Genomic DNA, 26,846 nt, shown 5'->3' with positions numbered 1-26,846 from the left:
CTTGTTCCCCACCTTCTGGAACATCTCCCCTATCATCTCCCCATTACAGGGTCTCTGTTTTTCTTTAGTGATTCCGGTGTCTTGATCTCGATTATGTTTTCCAGTCATTCACCCCCTGCTATGTAAAGAAATACCTCCTGATACCTGTCTTAAATTTGGTCTTCATGACTTGGAACCTTTACCGGCTTACCCAGCTGTCTTTGCAAATCTGAGCGTATTGCTCTGGGATTACATTTTCTATCCCACTGATGGAGGTGTTCCACAAAGCCATCACCCAATCAGTGTTTGGTCTCCCAAACGCATCGTGAGCAGCAAATACAGTATAGCAGAAGTACAAGTGTTGAATCTGGAAAGAGTGTTTGGGACCCTGGATGGTGGGAAGGGCAGGTGTTGCAACTCCTATGCTTGCACGGGAAGGTGCTGTGGGAGGGGGGTGGGTGTTGGAGGTGATAGAGGAGTGATTCAAGGGGTCACAGAGGAAATGGTCCTGGGTCTTTTTTTGATTTCCCCCTTGGCAAAACCATGGAGTACACAAGGCTTCTACTTAGACATTTATTATTTTCCTTTGGCCAGGCACCACTGATCTGTTCATGTGAAAACCTTATTGCAATATAATTGTATGGTCTTGTTTATCTCCACAGCCACCCTTCTCCCTAGCAAGTGTAGAAGTGAATGTTACTACCTTACACTGATACTGTGATTCCAACTCATTTATGTATGTCAGGAATAGTTAATATCCTGCATAGATCATTGGCGTACCCATTCAATGCCTCCCTCATTTCAATCTAGTTTTGTTCTGTGCCCTTCCCCTTAACTAGTTAATAAATCATGATCATGTCCTGCCTGTGATACCCACTGACCTTAGTTTGAAAAGGAGTCTATTAAGTGAGTAATTTATTAAAGACTGTTTTGGAAGTCTCGGTAAACTATGCCACATGGATTTCCAGCACCAATTTGGAATATTATCTGCTTTAAAAAAGTCTGAGAGATCTACTTCTACAGCTCTGTTGCTTGTCATTTAATAGTCTATTATCGTAGGAACGTAAGAAATAGGAGCAGGAATAGATCATACAGCCCCTCGAGCCTGCTCCACCATTCAATACAATCATGGCTGATCTACTGCCTCAATTCCACTTTCCCGCCCACTAACCTTATCCCTTGATTCCCCGAGAGACCAAAAATCTATCCCAGCCTTAAATGTATTCAACGATGGAGCATCCGCAACCTGCTGGGGTTGAGAATTCCAAAGATTCACAATCTTTTGAGTAATTTCTCCTCATCTCAGTCCTAAATAATCACACCCCCCCCCCTTATCCTGAAACTGTGCCCGTGTTCTAGATTCCCGAGCCAGGGGAAACAACCTGGCTACCCTGTTAAGCTCCTTCAGAATCTTGTATATTTCAATAAGATCACCTCTCATTCTTCTAAACTCCAGCGAATATAGGCCCAATTTACTCAGCCTCTCATCATAGGACAACCCTCTCATCCCAGGGACCAATCTAGTGAACCTTCGCTGCACTGCCTCCAAGGCAGGTCTATCCTTCCTTAGATATGGAGACCAAAACTGCACACTGTACTCCAGGTGTGGTCTCACCAAAGCCCTGTATAATTGCAGCAAGACATCCTTATTCTTGTACTCCAATCCCCTTGCCAGCATGCCATTTGCCTTCCTAATTGCTTGCTGTACCTGTGTGCTAACTTCTTGTGTTCCTTGTACGAGTACATCTAAGTCTATCTGAACATCAACATTTAGAAGTTTCATGCCTTTTAAAAAAAATTCTGCTTTTCTATTCTTCCTACCAAAGTGCATAAGCTCACACGTCCCCACATTATACTCCATCTGCCACCTTGTTGCCCACTCACTTAACCTGTCTATATCTCTTTGCAGCCTCTCTGTATTCTTCTCACAGTTTACATTCCCAGCTAGCTTTGTGTTGAATCATGCAGGTATTTTTCTCTAGAAAGGAGAAGGCTGAGGGATGGTCTAATAGCGGTCTTCAAAATTGTGAAGGGCTTGACTGGAGATGTTTCCACTTGAGGGCAGCCCAAAACTAGGGGCCATAAACATAAGATAGTCACCAATAAGCCTAATAAGGAATTCAGGAGAAACATATTAACGCAGAGTGATTAGAATGTGAAACTCACTACCACAAGGAGTAATTAAGGTGAACAGCATAGATGCATTTAAGGGGAAGTTAGATAAGGGTCTGTTTCTGTGCTGTAAATGCTGTGTAATACAATGTAAATCATTTTGCTTTCGGTTATTCATTCCATTAATTTTTCAAATATTGAGGTGATGATTATGCATTTGTAGCTTGCCCTCCGCCCTTCTTGAATTTGGGAAATGCATTTGCTTCTTTGCAGTCTGTTGGATCCTTCCCAGCATTCTTTCAAAGTGACATTTCCCATGTTGGAATTGCATTCCTGTGGCTTCCAAAGATCTTTTTCTAACTGTTGATTTTCAGCTAAGTTCTTGTTTTTCTTAGTTTTACACCTGTTTTCATGTTGAAGGACTTGCTGTTTTGTAGTAACATGATGAATACATTCAGTCTGTTGGCACAGTTGTGACCATTTGTACTGCTGCACTTGTTGAAGATCATGGAATGATATGGCACAGGTAGGAGGCCATTCAGCCCATCTTGTCTGAGCTGGCTCTTCTAAAAAGCTGTTCAACTAATCCCGCTCCCCTGCTCTTTCCCTGATAGCTCTGCAAATTTTTCTTTTTTAAGTACATATCCAATTCCCATTTGGAAGTTACTATAGAATCTGCTTCCACCACACTGTCGGGCATCTCACTCCTTACCATCATAACTCACTGGGTAAAAAAATTTCTTTGCATCTGCCCCTGGCTTTTTTGCCTATTACTTTAAATGTGTGTCCTCTGGTTAGAGACCCTACATCTAGAGAAAACAGTTTCTCCGTATCTGCTCTGTCAAAACCCATCATATTCTTAAATACCTCCATTAAATCTCCCCTTCACCTTCTTTTCTTACAACAACATTTCTCTAGGGGGTAAATGCCTGTTTCTCTAGTCTCTCCTCGTAACTGAAGTCCCTCATCCTTGGTACTATTCTTGTAAATCTCCTCTGCATCCTCTCCAAGGCCTTGACATCCTTTCTAAAACAGGGTGCCCAGAATTGGACACAATACTCTCGCTGAGGACTAGCCAATAATTTAGGTGTTCTGGTGGTGGTGGTCATGGAGAGGAGGGAAGTGTGCAAGAAGCTAGGCTGGAACATTGGGGTATTTTGTATCATTGTCTAGGGTAGTTGTTGGGTTGGCTTGTTCTTTGGGAGGAGTATTGATCTTGACTTTTCCTTTTTGCGTTGGCTTATTTCTTCATCCAAAGGAGGCTCGTTGTGAAGCATATCCAGACTTGAGTGAATCTTTTGCATTGTTCGCAGTTATTGGAGAAAAATTCCATCGGTCTTTCATAGCTGTGTTGGACAGGGAAGAGGTTGGGTTGGGCGGGTGGCAGGTTCAAACACAAGTGCCTACGACTTGAGAAGCTTCCTTTCCCAAAACACATGGAATTTGGCTCGTTTTGAATCTTTCTCTTTGTCCCCCTCTCATTTCCTAATGACGCTGACTTTATTATTCATTTCATTGTGGGATGTGGGCATCACTGGCAAGGCCAGCATTTATTGCCCTTGAACTGAGTGGCTTGCTAGGCTATTTCAGAGGACATTTTTTAAGAGTCAACCACATTGCTGTGGATCTGGAGTCACATTTAGGCCAGACCAGGTAAAGACAGCAGATTTCCTTCCCTAAAAGACATTAGTGAACCATATGTTTTTTTTACAACAATCAGTAATGGTTTTATGGTCATCATTAGACTAGTTTTTAATTCCAGATTTAATAATTGAATTCAGACTTCACTATCTGATGTGGTGGGATTTGAACCCATGTACCCAGAGCATTAGCCTGGGCACTAGATTACTTGTTCAGTAATATTACCACTACGCCACCACCTCCCCAAACTGAAGATGGTGTGCAGTTCCACAGGCAATGACCTTCATGTGTCAGCAGGTTTCTCAACTGATCATTTCTTTCTTTGCTGCTCCCAGCTCAGGAACACTGATCAGCCAATTGTCGAATTCATGTTGTCACTTGGATATTTGGAGGCACTTTGGGACCTTCTTAGTCTGTATAGCTCAGTGCAACAGCAGGTGATCCATTCACCTGGTAATCCACTTCCTACATTACAATAGTGACTACGCCTCAAAAAGTACTCCACTGGCTGTAAAGCACTTTGAGACATCCTGAGGTCATAAAAGGCGTTATATAAATGCAGATTCTTCCTTTGCATTTGAGGGAGGCCTTTCTGCTGTAAACTTGCAGCCATCTAGGGGAGAATGCTTGAAAGACAGAACTTATTAGTGCCCTTCATTGAAGCGGAAAGTTAAGTAAGGATTTTTTTAAAATTTCAAGTAAGCTGTCATCAAACCTTTATATCAAGGACTTAGTAATTCCCGGAATCTTGTTCTCCTCCTCGGTTGGGAGAACATTTCGGCTGAGCCCACTGCTGTCTCCATAGATACCAGCAGTGCCGCTCCTCGATCAATCGAGGTATGTGTAAGAAAAGTGGGAGTGTATATAATATTAAATCGAGACATCTAATTTCGAGGTGGTCGAGCTTAGAGTTTTGACATTTGTGATTCTCATCACTAACCTCATTAACAGTGGATGGGAATGGAAAAAATCACTGTAGCCCATCAGATCAGACCCAGTGCGTGGAAAATATTATATCCCACGATGTGTCTCATACCGCTCCCTATCAAATCTTTCCGCTGGTAACTTGCCCAAGTCTCTCTTGTATTTACTGATACAGTCAGCTCCCAGCTGCCTCCCTTAGCTGGGCATTCTATATATTTTAGCACCACACCGTATGAATTGGTTAACTCTAAACTGTCACCCTCCTGCTAAATATGAGGCTCCGCTCTTGTTTCTTCCTTGTGTTTTTATTTATTTTTCTATGCCCAAATGAGCCTGGGCATTGGTGTAAGCAGGCTATTCCTCTGTAGTGGCATCATAACTTAGCCAATCTCGTCGACATACACCATGTACTATTCTCCCTCAGGATAGCAATCAAGAGAGCCAAATCTAGCCCAATTATCCCCCTCCCATAATCCAGGATTACTGAAGTCACAGAAAGGGAATTTTTTGGACACCGAAAGATATGCAGACAGGGTGGGAAAGTGAAGTTAAGGTAGAAGATAGGTCAAGCTGTTATTGAATGATGGAGCAAGCTCGAGGGGCCGAATGGCTCCTGCTCCTATTTCTTAGGTTCTTAATGGCACCACCCTGAGTGAGGTCAGACAACTTAACACAGGCCAGGGATTGAAGGGGGAATGGGCTGACCTCTATAGCTCAGCTACTTACTGAGCTATAGTGATCTGAATAGGATTTTGTTTAATATACAAACACTTACGGACAAGAAAAGACCGTCTGCTCCATCTAGCCTGTCCCAAGTAACTGTGATACCTTGTGTATCAGAACACATACACTTCCCGCCCCACCCAAAGCCATATGATCTCGTCGGGCAGGTGAAAAACCAGATTAAAAACCCAGGCCGATTTGGGGGAGGGAAAGATCTGGGAAGTTCCTCTCCCACCTCTTTAAGTAATCAAAACTGGTCTAGGGGATTACTGTGGCCCCAATAATTCTTTGCCGTATCTAAATCTTGCACAAGGTAATCTCTGCTCCTGCCGAGAAAGGACCAGTTCTTGCTGAAGGAATTCAGTGAATTGGTGTCCATGCATCAGCTGGAAGCCTGTTGCAGAGGTCCACTACTTGCTGGGAAAAGAACCAGTTCCTGGCAGAGATTCTAGATCTGGCCTTATACGACTTAGAATTGACCTCCCCGCCCCCCCAGTCCTTATAACCTATTTAATTGGTTGTTTGTTGCAGTGTGAATCATAACAACTGTTACTTCCCCCACTACTCCCCTACACCCTCATTTTCCAAGTTCCTTACCAGCCGCTTGGACATAGGCTTCACCCTGGCACCAGGGTGGGCAACACACCCATCTTTATTGATTATTTGTAAACAACAACAACAACTTGCATTTATATGGCACCTTCAGTGTAGAAAAACATCCCATAACATCTGTTCTGAGCCCATTGCAGATCGAAACAAGCTGACCGTTTTCTGGGAACGAACCTCTGATCTTAATCGCAGAAGTAGCGTGATGGGGGGAAGGGGGTTGCGGAGGGAACTGCCAGCCCGTGGCGCATCGTGGTTTCTGTTACAATGTGATTTCAGCAAGGTCTGCAGTCGCTGTGTGTTGTTGTCCCAGATGTTCTGGGAGACTCCCCCTAAATTATTTGTGCCATTATTGCAAGTTTTCCAGAAGATTCCCTCTGGTCACTGTGGTGTTGTTGTTGTAAGTGCTGAAAAAGATTCTTTTTGGTCAGTGTGTGTTACTGCTGAAAAAATTCTGGAAGCATTTCTCAAGTTGCTGTGTGCTGCCATTGTACTTGCTCAGGTAGATTGATCGCTGTGCTGTTGTAAATGTTTCAGAATATTCCATCAAATCATTGTTTCCAGCAAAATTTTAAACATTTTATTTTGTTGCAACTTATTTACGATGTCACTAGAACTATAAGAATGCCTCCCGATTTGTTTACAATGCTGCTAACACGCAGCAAATGAGGAAACTTACCTGATTTAAAAACTAGACTTAAGGTTTTTATATTGTGCTTGCAATAAAAATTTTGATGGTGTAAAGTGAAATGAATAATTGATAACTCTTCTTTCCAGATTAGAACGAACCATCAAAGCTCAGCAACTGGAGATCCATCGCTTGCTCAGCATGTCACGGGCACGTTGCAATCAGTCCTCAGCCAGCACTCAAACCAACTCCAGCATCCTCGGCAGCCCAATCCCTTCTTCAAGTGCCCAGTCTGCCTCACAGGTAGGAAGCTTCCTGTAAACTTAAAATGGATCTCCAACCTGGGACTCAGCAGCTTATCGCTGGTCTAACAAAAAGCTGATTAATGTGGGATCGGAAGTTGAAGGCGAAGTGAGCAGAGTAAGATCTCTGAATATCCATTACACCTGAAATATTCCTGAATCTGCTAACAATTCTGCTGCATTCACCTTACAGTAATGATTTTTTTTTTTTACCATTGTCGGGATGTGGGCATCATTGGCAAGGCTGTTATTTATTGTCCATTTCCTAGTTACCCTGGGAAGGTAGTGGTGGCCTCCTTTGAGAAGCACTGGAGTCCGTCTGTTTTATTCTTTGTAAAGGTTTTATACCATTGAGTGGCTTGCTAGGCCACTTCGAAGGGCGGTTAAGAGAGTCAACCATGTTGCTATGGGACTAGAGCCAGGCTGGGTAAGGATGGCAGGTTCATTCCTTAAAGGACACCCTTGAACCAGTTGGGTTTTTATGTCAATCCAACAGCTTCGTAGTAATGTTATAGTGATACCAGATTTCTATTTCCAGAATTTTTAAAAAACTGAATTCAAATTCTCCAAACTGTCATTGGAATGTAGGAATAGCCAGGCGAATAAAAGACCATTGAGTTCACCTTTTACCATCCTGGTACTCACAGGATACAACAGTAATGGGGTTGTCCATAGCAATCAGTCTCTATCAATTAGGCTACAAGGGACACAAACACAAGGTGAGGAAAATCCCCACTGCTGGAACCCTAGACTTAAAGTCACCTGTTCCTGCTAAGCACACTACACATCATGTCTTGAATTATTATGGTGAGATTTGAACTCATGTTCTGTAGAAGATTAGTCCAGTAACATAACCACTATGCTACCCATATAGCTGTGCAGTAGCAGGAGAGCTGTGAGGTAAGTAAGATGACACTGCTGTGTTGGGGATGATGAGGCTCATCCAGACAGCATGGGGGGAGTTTTATGCTCTTCCCCCGCATCGGTTTGGAGGTGGGGAGAGCATATAATCAGGTGCGATGGTGGCTGAGGGAGGGCCCCCGCCACTTCCCCTGTGCACGGCCTTCCAGCCCCGCCACCAGTTGAGGCCCTTTAGTGGGGAATTAATTCCCTATTAAGGGTCTCACCCTACCGCCTCTGGAATTAGCCCAGTGGCAGGTGGGCCTGTCGCCGTAGAGGGAGCATGCCAAGTAAACCCATTGCGGGTTGCTTGCCGGCCTCGTTAAAAGGCACTTGCTGCCTTTTTTTTATTCATTCATGGGATGTGGGCCTCGCTGGCTAGGCCAGCATTTATTGCCCATCCCTAATTGCCCTTAAGAAGCCTGAACGAGGGACCTGACATTGGGGGAGTGGGGGGGGGGGAACCTGCTGAGAGTCACTCCCCTGCCCTTGTTGTCCCCCTGCGACCCCCACCCCGCGAAACCCCTCTCGCTGAGACCTGTGACCGGTTCCAGGGTCTTGGGTGGGCGCTGTACCGGCAGCAGCCACCACCTCCGCGGTGGTGCTGCACAGTTATGGAGCTGCCGGCCTCTGATTGGCCAGCAGTTCTCAGCAGGCGGGACTTCTGTTGCCAGGGTCCTTGATCCATGGGAAGGCCTGCGCTGTCCACTTAAGTGCCTAATTGGCACTTGATCTGGTGGGCCTTCCCCAGAGGAGGCGACGCGGGACTCTTGCCGGTGGTCGAGACCCCCGCTGCCTGGTTAAAATCCCGGAAAGTGTATTTTTTGGTTGGCAATAGACTCTTCAGGGGGCAGTATAATTCTGGTGAGAATGGAAATTTCATTGGTTGTGTGCTTACCATTTTATTGGCAGTAGAGAGACTGAGATCTGTACATTTGCTGATCTGGACAGTCCTTCCCCAGGTATCTGATGGCCTGAAAGTAGTCATGATTGTATGTCCAGTTAGATGTTACTCCCAGTGCTCTGCTTTCTGTCCAGGAGTGGAACACACAGCATTGGGAGACTAGAATAAATAAAAACAAGAAATGCTGGGAATACTGGGAAAGTGACCTTTCATCAGAACTGGCAAATGAAGGGTCATTGACCTGAAACGTTAACTCTGTTTCTCCTCCACAGCTGCTGCCAGACCTGCTCAGTATTTCCAGCATTTTCTGTTTATATTTCAGATTTCCAGCATCTGCAGTATTTAGCTTTTGTGACAGTGTTGTGGGACTTTGGCGTAGAAATATGAGCACCAAGGAGCAGGTTTAATCCACTGCTCCGCCAAGTACTTGATCTCAACCCCACTTTGCCTGGTGTCACTGATTAGAAGAAAGCTGATAATAACCCTCAGTCAAAATAGGAAATGATTAGGAAAGAAAGGACATGCATTTATAAAGTGCCTTTCATGACCTCAGAATGTCCCAAAGCGTTTCACAGCCAATGCTGTATTTTTGAACTGCAGTTACTATAGGAAATGTGGAACCAATAGCACCCAGCAAGTGAGTCAACAACCTGTCTTAGTGATGTTGGTTTAGGGATAAATATTGGCCAGGCTTTCTCAAAATAGTGCCACTTCTACCTGAGAGGACAGACAGAGGCTGCGTTGAATATCTCATCCTAAAGATGGCACCTCCGACAGTGCAGTACTGCCTCATACTTTAGGATGAGATATTCAACGCAGCTGGAAATAGATGCTGGAAATACTGAGCAGGTCTAGCAGCAGCTGTGGAGGAGAAACAGAGTTAACGTTTCAGGTGAATGACCCTTCATTTGCCAGTTCTGATGAAAGGTCAAAGACCTGAAACGTTAACGCTGATTCTCTCTCCACAGATGCTGCCTCAGTCCTGCACTGGAGTGTCTGCCTAGATTATGGGCTCAAGTCTTAAGGCTGGGACTGAAACCCACAACCTTCTAAATCAGAAGCAAGGGTGCTACCACTGTGCCATGGCTGACCCCTTTATTTCCCATTGCTCCTCTGGTTTGGTCTGATGTTACCGATCCCCAGGCAGGGCTCTTGCCTGGGGCATTATATTAATTATAAATAAGATAAGCTTCACAGGGCACAATCAGCTCTTTAATTGGTGATGGCAGTGTGGATTAGGCAGATGAAGGATTCCAACCAAACTGGCTGTCCCTGATGAGGTGCCAACATTTTACTTAATACAAGAACAATTTTTTTTTAAACACAGCCTCAGCCGCCTCATTACTAAACACCATAACTAGTTAGAGAGCAAGGGGACAAAAAGGCCTCGTTTCAATTACATGGTGTCCAGTTGCCTGTGGCATTAGTCATTTGTCCCTCCGTCCCCAGCAATGGCGACCAGCCCCACCACGCACGCACCAGAGCCTTTTTTTAAAGGACTTAAAGCCCTTAGGAAATAATTAAATTTTTAAAGTCGCGTTATTGTGCATTTTAATTTTTAAAATAATTATAGATGGAGGCCCTTTCCCAACCCCAGCTCACCCCCATGTTTTTTTATTGGCATATATGTAGAAAATTTATTTTATTCCCACCCCGAACTTTAACCCCCAACCTCGTCACATTTGCCCTTCAACCCTTTCCCACCATCCCCATAGCCAATAAAAGGTGTTTTTCCCGCTCACCCCCTGCCCCCCCCCCATCTAAAAATTAAACTCCTCACCCCTCTCCATCAGTGTCTCGCCTTGAATCCCCAAACCGGGATCGGAAGACGTGTCATTTCCGGCCACAGGCTGGAATATTGGCGTTGGACGGACGCCCGGTCTAGGTACGTTGTTTACCATTTATTTGCATTCGTTACAATATGCGAATGATTAGGCGTTGGAGGTCATGGCGGGACGTTCCTGCAAGTATTTTATGGGCCCCCCGGTCATGACCCTCGACATCGAGGGGCTAGTAAAATCCAGCCCTATGTGTGTGAGGGATGGGTGAGAACAAGGTAATGACTGGCTGTGATTCCTGCCACAGTTAACTAGCCTGCCAACACTAACTGGTCAGGACCACACATGACAAACAGCCCTGGTTCTCATGCAACTGTGAGTCAGTATTCCTGGGAAGAGATGGAAATAACAGGGGGTTTTGAGGCCCAGGAGTTGGGGGTGACTGATCCAGCCAGATTGTCACAAACACAAGAGACAACACTTTGTGTGGAAAGTTAAAGGAGAATTGATTTATAACGCCAGCTTTAGATTTGATTTTCTTTTAATTTTGCAGACAAAATTGATACACCCTTTAATCGCTCCAAGATCTCTGCAATCCATTTCGGGCCTCTCGCCAACCTCTGATTTCCATCATTTCACCATTGGTGGTTGTGCCTTCAGCTGCCTCGGTCCTAAATTTTGGTATAACTTCCCTAAACTATGCTGCCTGTCTCTCCTTTAAGATGCTCCTTAAAACCAAGCTTTTGGTCACCAATTCTAGTATCTTTTTACATGGCTCGGTGTCTAATTTCACTTGATGACGCTGCTGTGAAGTGGCTTGGGATGTTTTACTACATCAAAGGTGTTGTATAAATGTTATGTTGTTTTTTATTTATTTAGAGATGCAGCACTGAAGCAGGCCCTTCGGCCCACCGAGTCTGTGCTGCCCAACAACCACCCATTTATACTAACCCTACAGTAATCCCATATTCCCTACCATCTACCTACAATAGGGGCAATTTACAATGGCCAATTTACCTATCACCTGCAAGTCTTTGGCTGTGGGAGGAAACCGGAGCACCTGGCGAAAACCCACGCGATCACAGGGAGAACTTGCAAACTCCACACAGGCAGTACCCAGAATCGAACCCGGGTCTCTGGAGCTGTGAGGCTGCAGTGCTAATCACTGCGCCACTGTGCCGCCATGATTGTTGTTGATCTCTTTGGGTACCATCAACTGCAGGGCAGAACTGCTTTACTCTGCAGAGGCTGTCGTGTGGCCACCTCCCTGACTACATTGATTGAGCTGTAATGCTTGCAGCTGAATTTTCCCAGTTGCTCCATATAAACATTTCTTATTCAGCAGGTGGAACATTTTCCCTTGTTTCTGGAGTGTGGAAGGGATTGGGGTTAGGTGAGCAGAATGTGGAACATAAGATAAGGCAGTAGTCTATAAATTTAAATTCACTGCCAAAATTTGCATTATTTTAAATTGTATATGTGTGTTTTTTTCTCTCCCTCTCTATGCAGACAACAGAACCGATAAGTTGTAAAGAGGCAGAACAGATTATGATCCAGGTATCACCTAGGGAAGCTCACCACAAGCTGGATCAGGAAGTGCTGGCCAAACCTGTCTCCACACCGCAGAATGTGGAGTCACCACTGCAGCCAGTCCATAGGCATAAGTCCACGGTATCCCGAGAGGTCCAAGTGGAATGTCCCAAGCTCCTAATGCAGAAAAGGTGCGAGGAGCAGCTAATGGAAAGTATGTACAAGAGCAGCAATGTTAATGGACACACACAGTCTATTTTTTTGGAACAGCTATTAGTGGGATTGATTTCTTTTTAAATGGTGTGAATAAATGAGCTGTCTGTGGCTTCTTTGGCTGATTTTACATCTTTTCCTTTTCAGCGTTGCTATTAAATTCCAGACTGACGGAAGATTTGGGGAACGCTTGGCATCAGATTGAACTTCTACGCAGTCGTCTAAGACAGAGTGAGGTAATCAGCAGGATGCTTTTTTTTGTCAATGCACATTGTCCAACAAACAAAGGGGAAGATGTAAAAGTACTCTCCCAACATCTACACATCAGTTAAAAAAAAACTTTGCCAGCAGCATTTCTTCTTGCAGTTGGGGTGCGGCTTGGGGTTTGGGGGGGGGGTGGGGGGTGCTGCAGGTCAGCTTCAGATTAAACTAATAGGACAATATTCCAGAAATCCCCTTCTACAATGAAACCAGTGCAGGAGGGAAGCAGACCCGAACTGATGGTTTCCATCAGAATAAAAAACTCCAGGTGGTTCTTTTATAAACATCAATAAATACTTTTAGAATAATTATGCTTTTTTTTTGACAATACCTATTGGTTTTCAAATTGGGTTGTACGCGGTCTCCTACAAATATTACCACACGGCCAGGCAAAGTGTCAAAGGGGCATAAGAACAGGAGTCGGCTATTTAGCCCTTTGATTCTGGTCTGCTATTCAGTTAGATCATGGTTGGTCTGGATCTTCACTCCATTTACCTGCCTTGGTCTATAATCCTTAATACCCTTGCCTAACAAAACTCTGCTGATCTTGGTTTTGAAATTGTCAATTGACGTCCAGTTCTAGATTTTCACTACCCTTTGTGTGAAGAAGTGCTTCCTGACATCACCCCGGAATGGTTTAGCTCTAATTTTAAGGTTATCCCCTCCCCACTGTTCTGGAAATAGCTTTTCCTCATCTACCTGTCATATCTACATTATTAATGCATTTTGGGATTTTGTGACATAACTTCTGAAAGGTGGTGAAGGCAAAAATTACCCCTCAATGTTAGTTACCAAAAGGAAACATCTTTTCTGATTAGTATGAAAGAGCGGGAATAAGATCAACACATGCAGAAATTATTTTTCAATTCACGTGACTTGGTTCCTGTTATATTTTTGTGGCTGGGGGTCAGTTGGAAATTTCAGAACTTGAGTGATTTTTAATGTTAAGGGTATGGAACCAAGGTGTGTAAATGGAATTGAGGTACAGATTAGCCATGATTTAATTTAATTTGCATAATACAATCCCTGGGCCTGTCCTTAGCTATTCTTAAGAAGGGTGTGTTGGTTGTGTCCATTATACTTGACTGCAGTACCCTGGATTGGTCAAGAGAAAATTGCTTAGGGGTCTTGTTTCTGAAATACATCTAACAAACGCTGCTAAAAGTGCATGTGTCTATGGAACCACATGCACATGTATTACCCTCCGCATACTCCTTACCAAGGGTCACACATCAATAGAAAATATAGAAAACTTACGACACAAAAGGAGGCCTTTTGACCCATCATGTCTGTGCCAGTTGAAAAAGAGCTATCCAGCCTAATCTCACTTTCCAGCTCTTGGTCCGTAGCCCTGTAGCTTACAGCACCTCAAGTGCATATCCAAGAATTTTTAAAACTGTTTTTAGGGTCTTTGCCTCTTCTGCCCTTTTGAGTAGTGGGTTCCAGACTCCCACTACCATCTGGGTGAAAAAATATCTTGTCAACTCCCCTCTAAACCTTCTGCCAATTACTTTAAGTCCATGTTGCCTGGTTATTGACCTCTCTGCTAAGGATTAATCTATCTAGGCCCCTCAAAATTTTATACACCTCAATTAAATCTCCCCTCAGCTGCTTCTGTTCCAGAGAAAACAACCCTGGCATATCCTGTCCTCTTAGATAGGGTGCTGGAGAGCAGAGGTCCAACCACCTATAAAGGTTTTAGGGGAGAATGTAGAATAGTTCCGGCTTTCGGAGCAGAAGATGGGGAGTGGGGGACATAAAACAATCCAGAAAACATTTTTGGGTGGGAAAACATATATTCCAGTCTTCCCACCCCTCCCATTGGCTAATGGCAGTTTCTACATTACCACAGTGACTACGTTCAAAAGGACTTTCTCTTTCACTCTCTCTTTCTCTTCCTCCCTTTCTCTTACTCTCCCACTTTCCTTCTCTCTCTCATGCCTCCATTCCTGTACCAGGGGATAACTATACACTACAAGGAAAACCCATAAACTTACTTGATGTAATCTTTGATTTTTCAGAAGCAACAGCCACAGGAGATTCTGTCAATGGAATATATGCACCATGAAAATGGCACAGGGCGAAGAGGTGACTCTAGGCCATGTGACGCTGAACCAATCACCACAGCTTGCCGATGTGTCAGTCAGGCCTCACGTCAGGACACAGGGCGAGCCAGTCACAGGGAAGAACGACGCTTCAAAGAGGAGACAAATACAACAGACCAGGGGAGGCAGAGGAAACTCTTAATAAATTGCACACTCCCAACAAAGGAGGGACAGTTACAACCTACATCCCATGACAACGCAACAAAGGCAAGAAGGTAGGTGGAGGGAGAAGTGTAGTTTAGTTTCGTCCATTCGTGCACTTGGCTCATTGATGCTCAAACATTTTTATTTGTAAGATATAGAAAATATATACGGCAGTGCTGTACAGAATGAATCACAGAATGATACAGCACAGACAGAGAGTCATCGTGCCTTTGCTGGATATGTTGTTATGACTGCGCTTCTCTATTTTTTGTTAGTTTTTTTAGGACTCATGTATTTTAGAATTATGGACATTGTTTTATTTAGGAAAACTGAACAGGATTCTGTGGATTTTTTTTCACTGGGGTCATCGGAAGGTCTTTTGGACTTGGTTTGTAAACAACCCGTACTGGAAGTCACCTGTCTTCAGATAAATAACCAGCTTTCTGGGCTAAGGGGAGATGATTACAGAGAAGTGACAGGTCAAGATTTATAGGGGTCAAGAGGCTTGACTCTTGAGATTGTTTTTGGTTTAGCTTTGGACTGTGAGTTGGGGTGTGGACAGTGTTTTGAAAGGAGTTTAAAAATCCAACTGCCGAGGGCAAAACCCCAGCTCAGCCTTTTCCATCTCTTTGAAAAGCCTGCCAGCTTTTCCATCTCTTTGAGAAGCTCTTAGAAGCTAGTGTAAGAAATAGAGAAATTGTTGCTGCATTCCTCCTGAAACACCTGCCAGACACCCCTGTTGCCTCATTTCTCCTGGAACGCCTGCCAAACTGATCCTCAATGTCGTTGAAAAAGAACTGTTCTAGGAAGATCCCAATGACAGCCATCTACGTATCTTTGGGATTCCAAACCAAAGAGGGATAACTGACATCTTTCCATATCTTGTCTTTTTTCCTTCAAGGATTGTCAAGTATTTGGTCAAAGTATTTTTTTTTGTCTTTTTGTTGGTAACAACTCTAAAGAGAACATTTCTATTTTACTGTTAACGTGTGTGTGTGTGTGTGTAAGCTAAACGGGAACTTTCATATTTCACTCTGTGTGTTAATGCTTTGATTCGTTACTGGCAAGTTCTTGTTTTGTAATAAACTGATAATTTTGTTGTTTATTAAAGAAACCTGCTTGGTATATTTTCTTCTGGGATGAAGAGTCTATGATGGACCGTATTGGTAACTGGGTAAACATTTAAATATCTGTTGTGACCTGTGGAGAAGTGGAAGTAGAAAAGACAGTGCACTCCTCCCACCTCGATCGTAACAATATTCAGGATCGGTTCAGAAGAAGGTCCTTCATCCTTCCAGAATACAAACTTTCTTTTGACAGAAAGTGATTAACAGCTGGAATAAATTGGCAGGAAGGATGATTGAGATGCTGAAATGATGGTAGAAACACTTGCTGATGTCTGCCTTTGACATCTCTGAACCCTTGCCCTCTTGTCTTACCTCCTTGGTATATCTAAAAGTATTGGGCTGGATTTTATGACGCCAGGGGATGTGGCGGGGGGTGGAGCTGGAAAATGCCTCCGGCAGACTCCCGCCATGGGCCTCAACGCCGGTAAGGCGCGGCCCGATATTGCTGGTGGCGGCGAGACTTCGTGGCGGCCCCCCCATCGCTCGTTGACAGGACCAAAATTTAAATATGTTAATTTTTTTTATTCATTCATGGGATGTGGGCATCACTAGCTATGCCAGCATTTATTTCCCATCCCCAATTGCCCTTGAGAAGGTGGTGGTGAGCTGCCTTCGTGAACCGCTGCAGTCCATGTGAGGTAGGTACACCCACAGTGCTGTTAGGAAGGGAGTTCCAGGATTTTGACCCAGTGACAGTGAAGGAACGGTGATATAGTTCCAAGTCAGGATGGTATGTGACTTGGAGGGCAACTTGCAGGTAGTGGCATTCCCTTGCATTTGCTGCCCTTGTCCTTCTAGTTGGTAGAGGTCACAGGTTTGGAAGGTGCTGTTTAAGGAGCCTTGGTGAGTTGCTGCAGTGAATCTTGTAGATGGTACACACTGCTGCCACTGTGCGTCGATGGTGGAGGGAGTGAATGTTTGAGGATGGGGTGCCAATCAAGCGGGTTGCTTTGTCCTGGATGGTGTCGAGCTTCCTGAATGTTGTTGGAGCGGCACAGTGGCGCAGTGGTTAGCACTGCAGCCTCACAGCTCCAGGGACCCGGGTTCGATTCTGGGTACTGCCTGTGTGGAGTTTGCAAGTTCTCCCTGTGTCTGCGTGGGTTTTCTCCGGGTGCTCCGGTTTCCTCCCACATGCCAAAAGACTTGCAGGTTGATAGGTAAATTGGCCATTATAAATTGTCACTAGTATAGGTAGGTGGTAGGGAAGTATAGGGACAGGTGGGGATGTTTGGTAGGAATATGGGATTAGTGTAGGATTAGTATAAATGGGGGGTTGATGGTCGGCACAGACTCGGTGGGCCGAAGGGCCTGTTTCAGTGCTGTATCTCTAATCTAATCTAATCCATCCAGGCAAATGGAGAGTATTCCATCACAGTCCTGACTTGTGCCTTGTAGATGGTGGACAGGCATTGGGGAGCCAGGAGGTGAGTTACTCACCACAGGATTCCTAACCTCTGATCTGTTCTTGTAGCCATGGTATTTATATGGCTACTCCAATTCAGTTTCTGGTCAATGGTAACCTCCCAGGATGTTGATAGTGGGGGATTCAGCGATGGTAATGCCATTGAATGTCAAGGGGAGATGGTTGGATTCTCACTTGTTGGAGATGGTCATTGCCTGGCACTCGTGTGGCGCGACTGTTACTTGCCACTTATCAGCCCAAGCCTGGATATTGTCCAGGTCTCGCTGCATTTCTACACGGACTGCTTCAGTATCTGAGGAGTCACGAATGGTGCTGAACATTGTGCAATCATCAGTGAACATCCCCACTTCTGACCTTATGATTGAAGGAAGGTCATTGATGAAGCAGCTGAAGACGGTTGGGCCTAGGACTCTACCCTGAGGAACTCCGGCAGTGATGTCCTGGAGCTCAGATGATTGACCTCCAACAACCACAACCATCTTCCTTTGTGTTAGGTCTGACTCCAACCAAGCTGCGAGTTGTTCCCCCAATTCCCATTGACTCCAGTTTTTCTAGGTCTCCTTGATGCCATACTCAGTCAAATGCTGCCTTGATGTCAAGGGCAGTCACTCACACCTCACCTCTTGAGTTTAGCTCTTTTGTCCATTTAGTAAAATAAATTTAGTAAAATAAATGAATTAATTATTTGCCTGCTCTCACTGTCTGCTGTGGTGCCATATTGGTGCTGGTGGCTGGCACTCACGTGCCTTCGGATCTCCGTCTGGTGATCTAAGGCGGAACACTGGTGGGGTGGGGGGAGCAGGTAAGTTTCTCAGTGCGGGAGTGGAGGTAGCGGGATAAAACTAATTTCATTGGTCTAGGGGGTGGTGGGAACGTGTAAAGTTTAAAGTTGATGAACTTTGTGGGGTGGGGTGAGGTCGGGAGCACAAGCTAAGTGTTTTGTTGGGGGAGAGGGCAGGTTATTATTTCCATGGTTATTGGGGGGGTGTGGGAGAGAGTCAGGAGAAATTTATTTCATTTTTTAAAAGCACTGTATCCGTAAAAATTTAAATTGTAATGTAGGGCTTGAAGCCCTTTAAAAATGGCGTCGACACCTGTGCAGTGGCGCCTGACTCAGTTGCCGGGGACGGACTGCCTGCTCCCTCCCTGTCATTGGGGGGTAGGGACGGTCCGCCCCGGTCATTTATATGAGCTGCCATGCCGAATAGCGCCATTTTTGAAGCTCACCCCTGATCTCGGCGGCGAACTTATAAAATCCAGCCCTTTGTTTCAGGCTCATTTTCTCTATCGCATTGTGTCTTATGTACCTACATAAGGTACATAAGACGGTGAAGAGTCGTAGCTTATCTAGTTATTCTTCATTAGTTCTTTTCTCTGTAACATCAAGCAGTCGCATTATTACTTTTGTCTGAAAGGTTTCGTGGGCTAGAATGGTCCAAAACATTCTGGTGAGCGGAGCATTAGTCAGTACTTGAGATATGACTTGTTCAGAACATTGTAGTCCACAATGAGTCACAGGAGTGTCCTGGAGATGATTTTCCTGCACACTTGTAGAGTCCAGAAGAACTATCTCCTCCCTTTGAGTGTTTTTAATTTCTTTTTGGATTATCTTACAATCTCCAAAGGTGATTAAGATCTCTATACTCACACACATTCCAGGGGCAATGTATTGAGATCATGCTGCTGGTAGGAAATTGTGTCTTGACCTGCCATGATTTAATGATTAAAATGGGTGGAAAATCATAGGCAATGCACAAGTTGGCTGCTGCTTTTCCCTTCATTGCAACGGAGGCTACACTTTAAAAGCACTTCATTGTTTAAATTGGTGCCTGATGTGACCAGTTGGACCAGCCTGATATGGCAGTAGAGCCTCTTTAAGGTTGAATTCTGCCCATTGTGTTTTCTTTACGACTGCTAAGTATTTGACTGGCAATTTAGTCAGTCATAATAGTACAGTAAGAGGCCATTTGGCCCATTGAGTCCATGCCAGCTCTCTGTAGGGCAATACAATTGGTCCAATTGGCCCGCTCTATCGCTGTAGCCTGGTAAGTTTATTTCCTTAAAGTGTCCATTCAATTTCCTTTTGAAATTATTCATGGTCTCCACTTCCATCCACTTGCTGCGTAAAACGTTCTCCCTCACATGCCCCTTGCATCCCTTGCCCAAAACCTTAAACCTGTGTCCCCTACCCCTTGTCCCATCAACTAATGGGAATAGCTTTTCTTTGTCTACCCTATCCAAACCTGGCATAATCTAGTACACCTCTATCAAATCTCCCCTCAATATCCTTAGCTCCAAGGAGAACAAACCCATCTTCTCCAACCTATTGTTCTTCCAAACGAATTATTTTATACCCATATACATCAAACAGTATCTACCGCTTATTGGCCCAAATTAACTAAAAGATGTGACTCTGGTTGCATAGTTCCTCATTAGAAAGAATAAAGGATGACTTGCATTTATGTAGTACCTTATTATTCATAACCTCAGGATGTCCAAAAGCATTTTACAGCCAAAGAGATACTTATGAAGTGTAGTCACTGTTGCAATGTAACAGTAATTGCCTACCTCTTATTTTTGCATAATCTGTAAACAGGAGATTTTTCATATAGTGATTAACTGTGTATATTGTTATGATGGTGCTTCAAAATTTTTGTCACTTCTTTTTGAGGATTCATGTATTTTAGAATTATGGACATTGTTTTATTTGGGAGAAATGAAAAGGGTTCCATGGATTTTTTTTCACTGGGGTCATTGAAAGGACACTGAGGGGACTTGGTTGGTAAACATACCTTACTGGAAGTCACCTGACTTCAGATAAATACCCAGCAGGGGTTTTCTGGACTAAGGGGAGATGTTTACAGAGAAGTGACAGATCAAGATTTATAGGGCTCAACAGGCTTGACTCTTCAGATTGTTTTTGGTTTAGCTTTGGACAGAGTTGGGGTGTGGACAGTGTTTTGAAAGGAGTTTAAGAATCAACCTGCCAAGGACAAAACCCCTGTTCAGCCTTTTCCAATCATCAGCTCAGAAGTGGGGATGTTCGCTGATGATTGCACAATGTTCAGCACCATTCGTGACTCCTCAGATACTGAAGCAGTCTGTGTAGAAATGCAGCAAGACCTGGACAATATCCAGGCTTGGGCTGATAAGTGGCAAGTAACAGTCGTGCCACACAAGTGCCAGGCAATGACCATCTCCAACAAGAGAGAATCTAACCATCTCCTCTTGACATTCAATGGCATTACCATCGCTGAATTCCCCACTATCAACATCCTAGGGGCTATCATTGACCAGAAACTGAACTGAAGTAGCCATATAAATACTGTGGCTACAAGAGCAGGTCAGAGGCTAGGAATCCTGCGGCGAGTAACTCACCTCCTGACTCCCCAGAGCCTGTCCACCATCTACAAGGCACAAGTCAGGAGTGTGATGGAATACTCTCCACTTGCCTGGATGGGTGCAGCTCCAACAACACTCAAGAAGCTCGACACCATCCAGGACAAAGCAGCCCACTTGATTGGCACCCCATCCACAAACATTCACTCCCTGCACCACCGACACACAGTGGCAGCAGTGTGCACCATCCACAAGATGCACTGCAGTAACGCACCAAGGCTCCTTAGACAGCACCTTCCAAACCCACGACCTCCACCAATTAGAAGGACAAGGGCAGCAAATGTATTGGAACACCACCACTTGCAAGTTCCTTCCAAGTCACACACCATCCTGACTTGGAACTATATCGCCGTTCCTTCACTGTCACTGGGTCAAAATCCTGGAACTCCCTTCCTAACAGCACTGTGGGTGTACCTACCCCATATGGACTGAAGGCAGCTCATCACCACCTTCTCAAGGGCAACTAGAGGTGGGCAATAAATGCTGGCCTGGCCAGCGACGCCCACATCCCATGACTGAATAAAAAAAATCTCTGAAAAGCCTGCCAGCTTTTCCATCTCTTTGAGAATTTCTTACAAGCTAGTGTAAAAAATAGAGAAATTGATATTGCATTCCTCCTGAAAGTCCTGCCAGAAACCCCTGTTGCTGCATTTCTTCTGGAAAGCCTGCCAAACTGATCCTCAATGTTGCCAGAAATGAACTGTTCTAGGAAGATCCCAGTGACAGCCATCTACGCGCATTTGGAACGCCAAACCAAAAAGGGACAACTGACATCTTTCCATATCTTTTTTTTTTCTTCAAGAATTAGCAAGTATTTGGCAAAAATATTCTTCTTTGTCTTTTTATTGTAACAGAGCTCTAAAGAGAAAAATCTCTATTTTTGTGGTTAACCGGTGACTGTGTGTATGTGTGTGTGTGTGTGTGTGAAGGACTAAGGTAAAAAGGGAACTTTCATATTTCAGTCTCTGTGTTAATGCTTTGCTTCATTACTGGTTAAGTCTTGTTTTATAATAAACTGATAATTTTGTTGTTTATTAAAGAAAGCTGGTTGGTGTATTTTATTCTGGGATAAAAATAGAGTCTATGATTGACCGTATTTGTAACTAGGTAAACGTTTAAATATATGTTGTGCCCTGTGGAGATGTGGAACTAGAAAAGACAGTGCAATCCTGCTGCCTGTCAAGATTTATGGTGGTCAGGAAGTTTCTCTTTTGGGATATTCTTTTGGTTCAGTTGGGGTGTGGACTGTGTTGAAAGCAGTTAGGCTTGTAGCCTGCTGAAAAACATCCAGCTCCTCCTTCTCTAACTCTTTGAAAAAACTCTGAATCCAGTGTGTGACAGTTAAGGCCCCTGGTGCTGCATTTCTCCTGAGAAGCATCTGGAAAGCCTGCCAGATTACTTTTCAATGCCACCTAAAAAGAACTGCTCCAGAAAAGATCCGAGTAACCCGTCTACGTGTACTCAGATGCCAGACTGTATGGGGCACAACATATCTCATCCTTTTTCTTCAAGAATTAGCAAATATTTGGCCAAAGTATTCTTTTTTGTCTTTTTTTTAATTGCAAAAGACCTCTGCAGAGACAGAATTCTTTCTTTTTCTTTAACCAGTATGTGTGAGTGGGTGTGTGTGTTGGGTATTTAAAAAGGGAACTTTCATATTTCAATTTGTGTATTAATGCTTTGCTTCATTACTGGATAAGTCTCGTTTTATAATAAACTGATAATTTTGTTGTTTATTAAAAAAATCTGGTTGGTGTATTTTATTCTGGGATAAAGAGTGGATTCTACGATTGACTGTATCGGTAACTGGGTAAACAGTTAAATATATGTTGTGATCTGTGGAGAAGTGGAACTAGAGAAAGACAATGCACTCCTCCCACCTCGGTTGTAACAGTTACATTTAAAGCAGACTTGCTGTTAAATCCTGGTAAAATCACAGCGCTATGCCGATTGTCCTCTCAAAATATTTAAAACGTAGTGTTAATTAAGCCTATAAAAGTATTTGTACGTGTTATTGTGGTTATTAACATCACGCTGGTTGTAAAAATGAAATTGTGGAAGCAGACGTATGTGTTGAACCATAGTAGTGATTGTAATTTAGAGTAGAGAGGTTGAATCCAAGTTAGAAGATGACTATTTCACAAGGAAGGTAGGTAGGAACAAATAAAGTTCAGGACTGAGGTCAGGCCTCCACATAAAGAGTGATCAGTGTCCTGAGACAAAATACTCTGGAGTCGTTTAAGCGATGCTGTGCTTGGGGAGGTCACAGGTTTCTATGGAATGATCATCTAGATGGGCTGTCTGTATTTATCTTTGTGACTGCTGAGGTAAAAAGGTTCCGCACCAGTGAACATATTGGGCACAGTTCAGAATGTGCAAATTCTCTGCTCCCAATTTTAAAGGGGAGGGGGTGGGCAGCTGTGGTTCCTCGTGAGCTCCCTAAGTGGGGAATCCAAGATTGCCAAAGCTCGACTTACTGGGTCCCATTTCCATAAATGTTCCAGGAGTCCTGCCGTAACCCGGCCCCATCCACTACCTGGCTGGCGGGTAGGAGCTGAGTTTTGGCGTCAGGAAGGGCCGTAGAGACAAACCTGGCAGACTGTGTTGGAGGGGAGGTCTACAAGTAATGAGGGCAGGGGTGTTTAGCAAGAATCTGGAGGAAAGTTGAATCTGGTGGGGCTCTGGCTGGGATAGGGTGGGGGAATCATCGGATCCAATCCGCATATTTAAAGAAGGACCATCCTCTCCACCTCTTACCCCCCCCCCCCCCCCTCTTCCCAACCCAGCCTTTCCTCCAGGCGTTCTGCTTGCCTACTTGAAAGATCAGTTTAAGATTGGGACATAGTGGGAAGGCAGCAGGGTTGGAAGAGTGTAAGTGATTGGCCTCATTTTAACTGCTCCTAGATGGATGGGTTTTCACCAAGCTGGGTGCCACATACCCAAAGACCTTCTGTCCGATGAACTGGCCACTGGGTCACCAACTGCTAGATGTCCAACTGCTAGACCTCCGCTGCAAGGACACCTAGAAGTGAGAAATGACGATGGCAGACATTGGCACAGATAACTGGGAGACAGATGGCATTGGCTAGGACCTCTGGAGGCTGACTGTTCGGAGGAGACGAGGAGAAATGAAAAGCTCGGCTAGCTGAGAAGAAGGGCCCAGAGAAAACAGAGGCCAAAATCCTCTCAATGCATCTTCTCAACCCACTCCCACTGCCTTCACCTGCAGCAAGTGCAGCAGATACTGCCATGCCACAGTGGGGCTCCTGAGCCACACCAGGTGATGTTTAACAGAGTTCACCACCAAGGCAGAAACCATCATCTCACGGAAGACTGCCAGGGGGTGGTGGGGCGGTGGTGGGGGGTTGGGGTGGTGCGGGTGGGTGGGGAATGATGGGAGGGAATAAAATTGGGGCCTCTGTTTATCTTCTGACCCAGCAAATTTCATGTCAGCTGATCTAAATTTATATATATATGTGTGTGTGTGTGTGTAGACTCGTTGAGAATAGGATCTGTGTCAGCGTGATGAAGTGTTTCTTGAGGGGTCCTCACTACCCCAAGCTTTTGTATAAAGAATGGGCACTTAGGTAGTGGTATCAGACTGTTACCATGCCGATTGATCACAAGGTGGGTGAGTGGGAAGAATAGCTCCCCAGTTGGTCTCTGTCAGTGCAGTTTCTATTATTGGTTGACTGAGTGACTGGTTGCCAGGCTGATGCAATCCTTCGGTACCCTGGAAATCTGGGATTGCTACGTGTATTTTGCAGGTGTAACTAACGAAAATCCTGTGAACTGTTGGTATCTTAAGATGTGACTGTGTTCCCTTTTCTATTTTAAAACTGAATAGGATAGGTAATAGAGATTTCTTTTTAAAAAAACTGATGGGTGTGTGCCAGTTTCTCTGGCAGAATCAACAGACTGTGTATTTGTAAAGAGATACTATCAATCACACTCCAGGACTGAGACATTAGATCCTGATCACTGGAGCTGAACATCTGTCAGGGGCTCTTGGCATGGCAAGATAATAAGGTCTCCAGAACATCATTTTGCATGAACACAGTCTCAAGGAGGCAACAGTCTGGAGTTATTGGTTAAACAGTTTGTTTGAAGGAGACACGCTCAGCTAATTGTGTGTTTAAGTACAATGAAGAGAAGAGGGATAGAAAGAACTCGCATTTTTATACCACCTTTCACAGCCTCAGGATATCCCAACGTGCTTCACAGCCAGTACATTGTTGTAATGTAGGAAAACACTGCAGCCAATTTGCACATAGCAAGCTCCCACAAACAGCAATGAAATAATGACCTGATAAAAACAAGAAATGCTGGAACCACTCAGCAGGTCTGGCAGCATCTGTGGAAAGAGAAGCAGAGTTAACGTTTCGGGTCAGTGACCCTTCTTCGGAACTAGCAAATATTAGAAATGTCAAAGGTTATAAGCAAGTGAGGCAGGGGTGGGGCAAGAGATAACAAAGGAGAAGATGTAGATTGGACAAGGCCACATAGCTGACCAAAAGGTCATGGAGCAAAGGCAAACAATATGTTAATTGTGTGTTGAAAGACAAAGAATTAGTACAAATAGGGTGTTAACGGACTGAAGGTTGAACAGCAGCAAGTCCAAACATGAAAATAAACCACCTGATAATCTGTTTTTCCATGATGTTGGTTGTGGGATAAATACTGAGCCAGACACCAGGGAGAACTCTCTTGGTATTTTTTGAAATAGTGCCATGGGATCTTTTATATCCACCTGAGGGGGACAGACAGGACCTCAGTTTAACGTCTGCATCCAAAAGACAGCACCTCCAACAGTGTAGCATTGGAAATGTCAGCCTAGGTTTTGTGCTTAAGTCTCTAGAGGGAGGCTTAAAATCACAACCTTCTGATTCAGAGGTAAGAGTACTACCCATTGTGCCACGACTAATGTCTAACCAATGGTGGATGGATGACAATGAAGAGGGAAGATCAAGGAGGGGAGGATGGAAGGCAATGAAGGAGAAATGAATGAGAAGAGGGAAATGAATGACCTTGAAGGGAAGAATCTATAGCAATGAAAGGAGAAGGAAGGTGAAGCATAGATTTGCTGGACATGTACTGGCAATGTAATGTATTAGAGTGAGATGTAAATGAGAAAAAAAATGACTGAAAAGATGTAGGCATAGTAACATTGGGTCAGTGGACATTGGTCACAGGTTTGCTGTACCTGGATCAAAGATAATCCCGGGCATGATGATTTACGGTAAGTAGGATTGCGATGGCCTCTGATGTTTGGTAATGTGTAATTTTACTTAATTGTTGCTGAGTGTGGTTTTCTTCTCTTCTCCCTTAGTCCAGATTTTCTGATCGATGCCACTTTAAGTTGTTCCGTCTTCCCTTTCCCGATGGTCGGCTGCCAGTGCTCCAGCTGTATTTCCTTCTTTAGCAAATACAAACTGACAAGTGGCCGCAATGGCCATGAAAAAGAGATCAAATCATTGCTACACTTGCAGAGGTGAGTTTTTGTCCAATCTCATGGGTTAATTGTGGGTTAAAAACGTATTGTGCCAGTAAGTGGATGGATGTGACTCCCTATGCAATGGCTTTCCAACCTCAGCCATGTCATTATAGGGAGGTATTCAGTAGTGGCTAGGCTGTCTCTCATCGAGAAAGTAGGTCATGCCATCCTGCTTCCTTATACTTACCTCCTTTTGACTGGTTGCTTGTGGAGTACATTGGTCACTGGGTCAAATCCTGGTGGAAGCACCGACATCCCAAGGGATGCAAAATGGAGCCCATGACGCCTTCTCAGTGCATCTAGGGATGGGCCATAAATGTTGCCTGCCAGCATTGCCTACATTTTGCGATTAATAATATGAAGAACTGGTTGGGCCAAATGGCCTGTTTCTGTGCTGTATATTTGATGTAATGTCTCCCCCTCTGCTGGCTGTCCAGGGTCTTGCATTGAGTGAACTTTGGCAGTTTTAATGCAGTTCCTAATCGGTCTGGTTCTGCAGCAACGAGCTGCCAGTAATTGGAATGGAATTGGCTGCTCAATCAGGGAAGCCACAAGGATAGCTGGAAAATATTACATTGATTCATTGGGGAATACTCTGGAGAGTTAAGGAAAGGCCCATGGTTATGATAGAGTATACAGATATTAATCGTGAC

The 26,846-nt window shown here is 44.4% G+C and overlaps 1 protein-coding gene across 2 annotated transcripts in view; it reads left to right on the top strand.

Annotated features, from left to right (window-relative positions):
* Nucleotides 1-26,846, top strand: part of LOC137380242 (uncharacterized) — a 104,838-nt gene that overhangs the window by 49,599 nt on the left and 28,393 nt on the right. For both annotated transcript variants that reach the window (XM_068052097.1, XM_068052087.1), the window contains exons 3-7: nucleotides 6,763-6,916; nucleotides 12,007-12,241; nucleotides 12,388-12,476; nucleotides 14,523-14,821; nucleotides 26,029-26,190. In XM_068052097.1, the coding sequence (XP_067908198.1) occupies nucleotides 6,763-6,916; nucleotides 12,007-12,241; nucleotides 12,388-12,476; nucleotides 14,523-14,821; nucleotides 26,029-26,190 (939 nt within the window). The remainder of the gene's footprint in view (nucleotides 1-6,762; nucleotides 6,917-12,006; nucleotides 12,242-12,387; nucleotides 12,477-14,522; nucleotides 14,822-26,028; nucleotides 26,191-26,846) is intronic.

The sequence above is a fragment of the Heterodontus francisci genome, chromosome 2 (assembly GCF_036365525.1).
Source record: "Heterodontus francisci isolate sHetFra1 chromosome 2, sHetFra1.hap1, whole genome shotgun sequence".
NCBI lineage: Eukaryota > Metazoa > Chordata > Chondrichthyes > Heterodontiformes > Heterodontidae > Heterodontus > Heterodontus francisci.
The sequence above is the reverse complement of the archived record's forward strand: the minus strand, read 5'-3'. Positions and strand labels throughout refer to the sequence as shown.